Source organism: Lepisma saccharinum, chromosome 18 (assembly GCF_977018435.1).
Source record: "Lepisma saccharinum chromosome 18, izLepSacc3.1, whole genome shotgun sequence".
Classification (NCBI taxonomy): Eukaryota; Metazoa; Arthropoda; class Insecta; order Zygentoma; family Lepismatidae; genus Lepisma; species Lepisma saccharinum.
Window position 1 is genome coordinate 60,506,462 of NC_139246.1, and position 12,069 is coordinate 60,518,530.

General features: G+C 39.1%; 1 protein-coding gene across 4 annotated transcripts in view; it reads left to right on the plus strand.

Moving 5' to 3' along the window:
• Etl1 (SWI/SNF-related, matrix-associated actin-dependent regulator of chromatin, subfamily a, containing DEAD/H box 1) overlaps nt 1-12,069 on the plus strand; it is a 140,598-nt gene that overhangs the window by 76,242 nt on the left and 52,287 nt on the right. For all 4 annotated transcript variants that reach the window (XM_083140569.1, XM_083140570.1, XM_083140568.1 and 1 more), the window contains exons 12-13: nt 4,600-4,737; nt 8,553-8,768. In XM_083140569.1, the coding sequence (XP_082996695.1) occupies nt 4,600-4,737; nt 8,553-8,768 (354 nt within the window). The remainder of the gene's footprint in view (nt 1-4,599; nt 4,738-8,552; nt 8,769-12,069) is intronic.

Consider the following 12,069-nt stretch of genomic DNA (forward strand, 5'->3'; position numbering starts at 1 on the left):
AGGGGTTCCCAAACTGTATCATTGCACCACACCCGCGTATCTAACACTTGTAATGCTCAGTTAGTGTGTTTAGGTTGTTTGCCTTAAGTTAAAAGATAAACACATATTTCAAATTCAGAAACATTTTATATCTAAAAAGTACTATATAAATTCACATATTTGGAATAAGTGTCATTTCAGTGAAAATATTGTAACTTTTCGCCTTTTCGCCTTTCTTCAGAACCAGACACATTCTAGAAATAAATAAATTGCCCAGTGCTCAATGTAGGAATGTATGCTGAGACCAGAAGACTCCTACAGTCAGGCCACGATAAGAAGCGGTGTGCAATCAGAATGCAAAACGGCAGAACGTGACCAAATTCTGTCTCCTCATTGGCTTCCATGTGGATGAGGGTTTTCTGCGTTGCCACGTTCACGCAAACAGGCGGACAGGCTAATCAGCTGTTTTGTTGGCAAGCTCGGGAAAAAATAAAATGTGACGGAAAAATTAAGCACGTACGTATCAGTATGCTAATATGTTATTTCCGTTGTAAAGTGAGAAATTAACGAATCTAGAAGTTTGAAGAATCTGAAGTTCCTTGTAGGTTAACGTTAACTTCCCGTGTGAATTTTACTTTCTGGCAAGCATGAAACATTTTCTCTTCCTGCTCTACACAGCAACCAAAAATCTTCAATGAAAGAACCTTTGTTGTGTTTTTATTATGGTACATTGCAAGCATCAGCTACCGGCACCTTTTTACTTGTGTTGTGTCGTATCACAATTACCAACAAAAGAAAATGCATCTTGTGTTATGAACAACTGTGGCAACTCGTTCTCCTTTGATTTCATGCCGCCTCTCTTTGCCTTCTTTGTCACGCCGCGCGGCGTTTGTCTTTTTCGCAACTCGATACTGACTGCAGCTATACCTGCCTATTGTTTTTGTATACGAAACTCGCCCTTTATTTTGTAAAGACATGGAATTTATACTTCTGTAACATTGTTGAAGCTTCAGCAAATGAAATGTGTTTCTTAAAAATTAGGGTGAATTACGTATAAACAAATTACACCATGTGCCTCGACAGAGTATCGAACCCAGGACTACTTGATTACAAGGCGACGACGCTTACCCTACCACTGTACCATCGGGGAGGCACATGTGGGTGTGTGAAGTGAGATAATTTGGGAAGCTACATGAGATTACATTTCTGGCAATACAGAGTTCAATAAATTACAACGAAATGCTTGGCAATTGCTCGATTTTCGTAATATACTGCTGGACAATGAAAACCGGACACTTTAATATTTGACATCTGAATTGCAATAACAGCTCGCAGGTATATTACAGAATGTTCGGCAGATCATGTAGTACCATATGCACCATTCATAGGCTCGGACTTTGTTTATGCATTCATACTTAATTCAGTTTCTGCAACATTTAGTTAGCCCTTGTACCAGAGCTTTTATCGACCCATTGCGTTATCACAAAATATGCAAGTGTCCGGTTTTTTTTGTCCAGCAGTATATTAATGATACATTTGGTACATGTGTTTTCGAGCTACCTGTAGGCTATGTAAAAACATAAAAAATGAATGAAAGAACAGAAGTAGTTAACGTTGTTCCTTCAAATATGAACAGAGTTGGAATGAGAACAATGGAAGGATCTCATTGTTGACTGTTTAACCAGATGTTTAATCCTACACGTGTTTCTGTGGGCTTGCAAAAATCCTGAAGTAGGTGAATCCGGCAATGGCGCATCACTACCAGAGCGGGTGGTTCCATGCCGGTTGCTAGCACGTCCCGACTGTAATTCTAACAACAAATCACCAATTTACATGAGCATAAATGATTATCTAAAATTGTGCAAGTTTGATAGAGCTTGTTTTGAGTTCACTTTCTGCTGATGTGTTATTGCAACCTCAATTTTACGTTCTTCTGTGGACCAAGCTGAAACTTAAAATGAGTGAAAATGTAAATGATTGAAGATTGAATGTATAATGTGGGAAAACGTAAAATACAGGAATATAAAATCGGAAGTGGAATCCAAACCATTCAATATGTCGCTATTGTAAACTGGATCAAGCACACTTTAATTGCATTAAAAATGATCACCCCTTGACATCTAACTGTAAGGGATCACTTCACTTAGGGCCTCTCCAATGGTGCAGTGGTAGCGTCGTCACCTTGTAATCTAGGGGTCCTGGGTTTGATACCCGATGGAGGCACATAGTGGTTCAGATCCCACTTTAAACTGTAGGTCCAGTCCCAATTAGCCATTCTGTGCATAAAGTGGACTTAAAAGAAACACCAACTCAATAATCACTTCACTTACCCAGATGTTTCAAAACTCAGACATCTAAATTGAAAGTAATAGGTGGGAGTTATAAGCAGTCATCCGCTCCACCTGCCACAAATTTTCACTAAATGTAATGCATTATACATCCAGAAAAAGAAGATTGTGTTGTTGTTTCTTACCCATACTTGAGTTCTATCCCTTCCCTTGTGCTTTCCTGCGTTTTACATTTTTTTACATACAGGCTCCCGAAAAACATAAATTTGTGTTCCACTGTATGCCTTTCCTTTAGCTTGGTCCCCTCCAAACATATGAATAGCAAAGCATTATAAATGAAAAGCATAAAAAACACCTGTTCTTTTTTATCACCCTTGTGTTTGTTGGATGAGTTGCTACTTGGCAAAAGAAAGGGTTAAAGGGTTCTAAACTGCTCTGCAAGGCAAAGAAATGGAAGGGAGGTGGGGGCAGTTCTACTGCATTTTTGTATCAAAGACTGAATTTGTTTTGTTTCTTACTTTCCTTTTGTACTCTTGGCTAGCAGCAGGTTGAATTGAGTGATTGTCGAGTGTGGTACTGTTTAATGTCTCCTTAGTAAATGAAACCATGACATATACTTGAACATTATACACTTAGCACATTTGGTGTAAACAGATTGCAAGTTGTGTCTTTCCTTTTCCAAGGCCTCATTTTCTGTCATATTTTTAATCGGAAAAAATTGCAGTGCATATTGAGTCTAATACAGTATGTGCAAAGTTTGTTTAAAACTCATGGTGTTATTATATTGTACATATAAAGCTTATTTTGTGAGCTATTATCAAGTTTAAAACATCTGCTATGCAAGTAATTTATACTCTAATTTATTTCCAACTGATAACAGATGCCATCTTGAAATGTTCGGATAACTCTAAGTCGTTCCATTTGAAGTTAACACTTCTTTCACCCTTGAACTTCGAATTAACGAGGTTTTCCTGTATTCTTTCCAATGTATTCTTTCCAATGTAACAAAATGTTTAAAATTCCCCAATTGCAAGTTTTCCTGAATTTGAAGTTTCTTTAGCTTGGTCCCTTGAAAAACATAAAACGAATTGTACTGTCTACGTATGTTAATTTTCGCTTCACCATGTTGAAAGAAGTTCTATTGCCTCATTTTAAAATTCAACTATATGGGTTACCCTTTCTTTTTTTTTTTTTTAAAAAAAAATAAGGCTCAAGTCTGTTCTGATTTCAACTTTTTATGCATGAAAGTAAGAGTATGTAGGGAAATATGATGTAAAAATGATTGAAGAAGTGTTGGGGATGGTGGGCTAGTTCTTAAAATTTGTACAGAAGTATATAAATTTTAATAGTCAGTGCAGGAACAAACGTGGCAAAAATGTGGGCATCTGCCCCCCCCCCCCTCTCATTGTTTTCTGCAATTTGAGGTTCAGGGATTGAAAGAAGATTATCAGAATAAATAAAATCCCATTGCTTAAAATCTGATAGAAAGCAGTAGAAAAAAGAGCGATGGATCGTTTGCATACTGTTAACCTTTGCCATCAGCTGTGCCTAAATTGTCTAAAATGGTTATTAGGCCAGTCAATAAGGGGGTCCAATAAGGAAAAAAAAATAGGGAAAGCTGGAACAAATTTTATTATTTTTCTAAAAGGATTCTTAACAACATATTAATTTTGCACCCAAATGAAGCATCCTAGAAGAAAAATGCACAGAACCTTTTTTGTAAAGAATTTTATATAGATTATTTTTCATCGTAACCTCTTTGCTGTAAAGTGCTTTCCAAGCAAGATATTTGCAAAAAACTGATTTTGGGCGCCATTTTTCAAAGATGGCGGCCAAATCCAGGGTGGTACAGTGGTGCAAAAATGCACATAACCTTTTTTGTAGAGAATTTTATGTAGATTATTTTTCATCATAACCTCTTTTGCTGTAAAGTGCTTTCCAAGCGAGATATTTACAAAATACTGATTTTGGGTGCCATTTTTTAAAGATGGCTGCCAAATATAGGGTGGTACAGGGGATGCTAAATTAATATGTTGTTAAGAACATTTTTAGGAAGATGATAATTTTTTTTCCAGCTTTCCCTAATTTTTTTCCTTATTGGACCCCAAAATCATCTCTTGTTGACTGGCCTATATTGTTTGTATCATACTTTAAGCTAATGCTTTTTTCTGCAAGGTGTTACATGATGCTATTTTCAACTTTTTATGCATGAAAGTAAGAGTATGTAGAGAAATATGATGTGAAAATGATTGGAGAAGTGTTGGGGATGGTGGGTTAGTTCTTAAAATTTTTACAGAAGCATACGAATTCTAATAGAATGCATTTCTTTCAGGCTGAACACAAACTACTGTTAACGGGCACGCCATTACAAAATAATTTGGTGGAGTTAATGTCTTTGTTGATATTTGTTATGCCAAAATTGTTTGCTGGCAAAAAGGAATCCTTGAAGAGGATTTTCGCTATGTATCCTGTAAGTATTGTTTTACTTCTTATTTTAGATTTGATTAGATCAGGTATCGCTAAACATGTCAATTAATTGGTAGCTCACAGAGATATATATTCAGTGACTGCACATTGTAGTTTCAAGAAGCAATGATCACAATTATCTTCCAATTAACTATAATCATTCTTAGACTCACATGAAGCTAAACCTTGACATTGACAATCACACACATATGAACGCTGGTGCAAAAGTCATGACAACTATATATTTTTCGGAAGTTCAACGGCTATACCACAATATGGTCATATGTCCTATAGACCTTGCTGCCTGTAGTATGTGAACATGTCACTAAATGCCAATGTGATGAATGGTTACACTGATGAACAAATTCAAACTTTTTTTTGCTCCTTTGAATGAAAATAGGTGATTATTTCAATTTCAATTTCAATTTTCCTTTATTAAAGGGCGAGGTTCAGCCTGCGGCTGTTCTACCACCTAATTCATAATTCGACCCCGCCGAATCCAAATCTGAAAGTAGAAATGCTGTATCACCTATCGTTTTCCATGGATTTTCATTTTTTGTTTTTAATAAAAATTTAATTCCCTTTGTAATAATACATCGAAATTTGAAATTATTTTTGTTTGTTTGCTCATGAAATAAGATTTAAATATTGAAGTGAATAACTATGAAATATTAAAAAAATTAAAACATATATATAGGACCGATTTTGACTGTCCAATGAAGAAATTTCGTGCAAAAAAAGGAAAAAAACCATTTTTACTCACATTTTCAAAATTTCTTTCTTGAACTCTGCCGTTTGTAACTGCCACCAGAAACCTCTTCCTTGAGGTTCCAACAGTAGTCTGCTAACATGTTCTGTACCGATTTTCCTGCATATTGTTTCTCCATGACAGAAATATCCTGGTGAAATCTCTCGCCGCATTCTTCACTAACCGCGCCCAAGTTAGGAGGGAAAGAGTCCAAATGCAAATGTAAAAAGTGAATTTTCAAGGACATATTGCACCCCATGCGCTGATAACACTTCAACAAGTTCTTAACAAGTTCCTTGTAGTTGTCAGCTTTCACATTTCCAAGAAAATTACAGCATACTTGTCTGAAAACTAACTATGCGCATATCTCTTTTTCTGTTAGCAATTCCACAAAATTATCATGAATGATCTCACGGATTTGCAGCCCAATAAATATGCCTTCTTTTAACTTACTATCACTGAGTTTAGGAAATGTTTTTCTCAAGTACCCAAAACCCTCACCGTGTTAATCCAAAGCCTTAACAAAATTTTTCATCAGCCCTAACTTTATATGCAACGGTGGTAACAAAATCTTGTCTTTCTCAAGTAGAGGGTGATTCCTAACACTTCTCTCCAGGAATTAAGTTTTTTCGTATGGGCCAATCCACAATGTTGTAATGTTTATCTTTTGCCCGGCTATCCCATTCGCAAAGAATGCAACAAAAACCCAGACTGCATGCCTAACAGTATACCAATCATTTTGAGGTCTCCGCATATCTGCCAACCATATTTTTCATAATTTATCATTTTTAATATTGTATAATATTTTCATATGTTTCCTTCATGGTGGAAGAATAGGCAAGGGGTACTGATGGGTATATATTCCCATTATGCAACAATAGTACTTTTAAACTATTCTTAGATGAATCTAAAAATAGTCTCCACTCGTTTGGGTTGTGACTCCTTCCAAGTTCCTGCAGAAGGCCTTCTACATCATTGCAGTAAGTTAACTCATTACTAACAGAAAAAAAATGTGTCAGTGATTGCTGGCGTTTCCGATATGACACCTTAACACCATCTTGTAATAAATTCCACCCTCGGAGACGAGAACCTAATAATTCCACTTGAACTTTAGAAAGGTTGAGGTCTCTGACTAGATCATTTAGTTCGGATTGGGAAATAAAGTGAGGTATATTTGGATCAGGAAAATTTGGATCGGTGTTTGAATATGAGGGTCCAGGTTCATCATCTGAAGAAGCACTGCGTGGTTCTGTTTCATCCACTGTCCATTCTTTAGGAGGCTTAGGAATTGGTATAAAATCATGCCTCGTAGGTTTCTTGGCTGAAGGAACATCAGGATAAAATATAGAATGTTTTGATTTAGAACTATATCCTATTATGTTTGTTAAACAGAAGTAACAATCCGTAGTATGATCTTTCTGTTCTGTCCATATTACAGGGTTTCCGAAGGGCATTGATTTGTGAGTGCCATTAAGCCAACCATGTAAAGTTTGCGAGCAATTACAACAAATTTTACCTGATGCCCAGCTTTTTCCCTCGTCTACTTTACTTCCAAAATACAACTCATATGCTTTTTTCACTATAGGAGTGATAGTATTTCTCTGTGACTTCGGAGTTAATTCCCTGCAAATACAACAAAACAAGTTCGGGTTATTCACACATTTGCGTGACATGGCGAACTCATTAATTGAGTTATAATATATTTCTTTAAAAAAACAATTATGAATGCTCTTAACGTTTTGTTAAAATACAACTTACACTTCACTTCACTATACACAATATTACATTCACAATTTCACGAACATACACAAACAAAGTACGGCTACTTGCGAAGTTATCCGAAAGGAAGTTAAGACTCGACTAACCCACAATAGAACAAATTTTAACAGAGAAACAGGAAATTACTCTACTGCTAGATGTTTCCTCCACGAAATATTAAGTGCCAGTCATAAACACACAAGGTCGCTAAAAGATTCTTATCCATTTGCAAGGAACCAAACGTTAAGCCGGATGCGGAGCAGGGTGCTGAGATCTAAAACTATAAAATGTGGGTGTTCTGCAAAAAAATTAGGTGATACAGAAAAACGGATGCGATATTTGTTATCAGCACATCTGAATACATAAAGATCACTTAGTTTTATTGAAAGGAGTATTTCATTGTTTATCAGTGTTATCATACAGAGGGCAGAGGTTGTGTTGTGTCAACCACCGTCTCATGGCTTGAACAGCGTTCATGTATAAAAATAGGCATTCTTTGGGGGGTAATGGCAAAGTGCCACAGGGAGCTGATGAAAACTGTGGGTCACACCATAAAAAGCAACAGAGAGCCTGAAATGGCCCTTCTGGTCATATTTTGGGCAGCCCCGACATACTGTATATGTTTTAATCCCACATATTCCTTTTCCCCGACATATTCGTTGGGTACAAATTGGGAGCAGCACACCATACACCATCACAAAAATTATAGGATGGAGTTAAAGTTACTAATAATAATTAAGTGGATGTATTATTTTTTTTGAAATGTTATAGTGCACTCGAATAAACTTACAGTACATTTTTTCCGCACAATTTTTGTGCATGGAAAAATGAACTGTAAGTTTATTAAATTGAACTACCTCTCTTTGCGTAACTGCCAAACAGATATCTTTAGTTGTTAAAATCAACACACACCACACAAACAGCATAATAAAATACACTTTAAATGTTTTTCCAAGCTTTCGATTCAATCTCGCAATCATCAGGACTGGTCGAGTGATGATGAAGTGGACGCTGCGCAACTTCAACCTCATCCATTTCCAAGATGGAATTGAAAGTTTGGAAAAACTTTTAAAGTGTTTTTTTATTGTGCTGTTTGTGTGGTTTGTGTTGATTTTTACAAGTATGTTGCCGGCACCTGGCGTGAGAAGTTTTTTACTGTCAGATATCTTAAATACAATGAAATGCTATATTTTTTCAATGTTTGAGTGCCCTTCACATCCGTGAATTACACTTTTTCTTCTTGAAGAAATTGTTATGTTTGATGCATGGATGAAGATTTAGATTGTTTGCACTCTACTGATTATGTGTTTCAGAAAACTTCCTTAGAAGAAAGTAAGCCAAAATTTGAAAGGGACCAAGTTCGTAATGCCAAAAATATAATGAAGCCCTTTGTTTTACGAAGATTGAAAAGTGAAGTGCTCAAAGATCTCCCACGAAAAGATGACAAACTAGTATCCTGTTCTTTGACGGATTCACAAAGGATAAAATATGATGAATTGGTGAAGAAATTCTCGGCAAGTGCTGAAAAGGTAAATATTCTTTTCATATCTACCTGTTTCTGATGAGTAGGCCCTGGATTTTTATGTAAAATTAAAGTATAAAATATGTACATAAGTATATAACAAAGATTGATAAAATAAGTACCTAAGTATGTAATTCATGGTGGTTGCGGTAAACGCGGTTTGAAATTACTTACGTGAAATTTAGAAGATTTCGTACTTCCGCGTTGCACAATTTAATTGTTCAATCCTATTAATTTCGAAGATCCACTGTCTTCATTCACAAAAGAGTACGGCGTTTGAAGCGGAGATGGTACCGCGTCACTACATTGTTTGTTCCCGGGCAGCGGTAGTTGCGATTTCTCCCATTCGGCAGCACTGGCACGCGCATCTTGGTTTGCGTCGTCTGCTTCCTGTTGTCCGGTGGCGTTGTCAGTTGGGGGTTGGGGGGCTGGGCCATGTTGTTCGGTAATGTGCCATTCCTGTTCCCCGCGTGGCTGGAGGGGGGTCGAGTATGTGCATAGCATCTTTTCTTTTTCAGGTCGGGGATCTTTCTGAGGACAGGGTGCCAAGTTGGGTGTGCTTGTCCATTGTCCAGGTTTAGTGCTGGTTTTTGCTGGATGATGGCATGGGTTTCTTTGATGGTGTTCTCTATGACAGAGCCGGTTGGGTGAAGTATGGATAGAGGAGATGGTGTGGTTAGTGGAGTGGAGGTGTTGGGAGAGGCCTGATTTAGGTGTGTCGTTTTTGGCATCTTTTACATGTTCGTTAATCCGTTCCTGGACGGTGCGGATGGTTCTGCCAATGTAGGTGTTGTGGCATTGGCATGTGGTCTTGTAGACACCGGGGGATGCAAGTTTGGGTAGGTAGTATCTCTTGAAGTTGGGTAGTGCTCTTCCGATTTGGGATATGGGTTTGTGTGCTACTCGGATGTTGAAGGGTTTGAGGGCCTTGGCAAATTTTCCAGATGTGGTGGGGTGGTAAGGAAAGGCGATCCATTTGGGTTTAGGATTTTGGTTCGGGTTATCTCTGTTTCTTGGGTGTCTGAACTGGGCTTCTGTTTTTGCGCACCACATGGATAGTTGGCGCTCGGTGTAACCGTTGTTTAGGCCTATTTCCGTTACGCACGCTATTTCATCTTGCAGGTCATCCTCCGTGCAGCTGTGTGTGAAGACTCTTCTGTAAAAGTTCATCCATACTCCAGCTTTCTGTTTTGGTGGGTGGTTGGATTTTGCATGGATATACTGGGTGCCCGAGCCTGGTTTCCTGTATACGGATGTGACGAACTTGTCTTGGAGTCGTCGGATGCTGAGGTCGAGAAAGTTGAGGTGGCCATTTTGTTCCCTTTCAGCGGTGAAGTTTATGTTGGGATGTATGTTATTGAGGGCAGTTAGGAGATGGGTTAGGTCCTCTTCCTGTTTGTAAATGACTATGGTGTCATCGGCATATCTTTTGTATCTTATATGAGCAAACTCTGGTTGGGTGAGAATTGACTTCTCGGCCACATGCAGCACTATGTTGGATAGGGGTGCAGAAAGGGGGTTGCCCATCGCTAGGCCCCCTGTCTGGTGGAAGAAACTGTCCTCGAACTGGAAATAGTTGTGGGCGAGGCAGGCTTGTAGAAGGTTGCAGATTTCATCAGTTACAAATGGAGGCGTGCTATTGCTGAGTAGCCATGTTCTGGTGGAGTCAAGTGCAAGGCTGATCGGAATGGAGGAGTACATGTCCACTATGTCTATGCTGGCTAGTTTGCAGTTGTCGGCTTTGACAAAAGAGGTGACAAATTCTTTTGCTTCTAGGCTGTTTTTTAGGCAGTAGGTGAGTTTGTCGTTGTGGGCGGTCAGTTTCTGGAGGAGCCATTTGGTCAGGTGGACACTTGGTTGATTGAAGCCGGCCACTATGATTCTCAAGGGGGTTCCTGGTTTGTGAGTTTTTGGTATGCCATATGCACAGGGAAGGCTGGGGTGGGTGTTCCTTAGTTTCTTCTTTTCACTATCTTGAAGGAGGGCGCAGTTATCTATGGCTCGGCGGATGGCTGTATTGTGTCTGCTTGTGGGGTCACGTTTCAGCTTTTTGTAGCCATCAGAGTTTAGTTTTGCTTGCATTTTGTCACTGTATTGGCCTTTTTCCATTATGACGTATTGGTTACCCTTGTCCGATTTTATGCACCAACATTTGTTGTCCTGTAGCCACTTTCGGAATTCTTGTGTTGTGTTCCTTAGTTTATTGTGCACTGTGGGTTTATGTTTGCTAGTAGGTTGGGCGTGTTGGCGGAGGATGATGGAAGCACATGTAAGGCGTACACACTCGGCATCTTGGTTAGTTTTCGTTGCAAACGCTGTTTTTTCGGCAGAGCAGATTAAGTCTAGGGAGGGGGGGGAGTCATTTAGGAGGTTGAATTTGAGGCCTTGTTGGAGGAGGGAGTGGAATTCTGTCGGCACGGTGAGGTTGGTGAGGTTGATTATGGTGCTGGCGGGAGTGTTGGGGTTCACTGGTGTGGTGGTGAGGGCTGGAGGTTGGGCACCAAGGATTTGCAGTTTCTGTGTTAGGATCGCTGTTTTCTTGTTTTGCGACGTTTTTAGCATGAAGTCGATGTTTTGCTGGGTTTTTTTCCAGTCGTCTGGGTTGATTCTCGGTTGTATGTAGTCACGGAGGGAAGCACATGTTTTTTGAAGTGATGCTATTTCACGATATTTGTCACTGATCACTGCACTCATTGCCCGTTTTTCGGCATTGAACACGACTTTTTTGACACTATAGCTGGTGGCGGGTGTTTTCCACTTGAGGAATTTCGGGGTCACTTCACTGTTCCTGCATGCCTTGAGGAATGCAATATCCGCTTGTGGGGTTTGCATTTTCCTGATGTTACGCTCGTATTCCCGTATTTCCTTCCGTATGAAAGGTGTAGAATTCATGGTGGTTGCGGTAAACGCGGTTTGAAATTACTTACGTGAAATTTAGAAGATTTCGTACTTCCGCGTTGCACAATTTAATTGTTCAATCCTATTAATTTCGAAGATCCACTGTCTTCATTCACAAAAGAGTACGGCGTTTGAAGCGGAGATGGTACCTCGTCACTACATTGTTTGTTCCCGGGCAGCGGTAGTTGCGATTTCTCCCGTTCGGCAGCACTGGCGCACGCATCTTGGTTTGCGTCGTCTGCTTCCTGTTGTCCGGTGGCGTTGTCAGTTGGAACAGTGAAGTGACCCCGAAATTCCTCAAGTGGAAAACACCCGCCATCAGCTATAGTGTCAAAAAAGTTGTGTTCAATGCCAAAAAACGGGCAATGAGTGCAGTGATCAGTGACAAATATCGTGAAATAGCATCACTT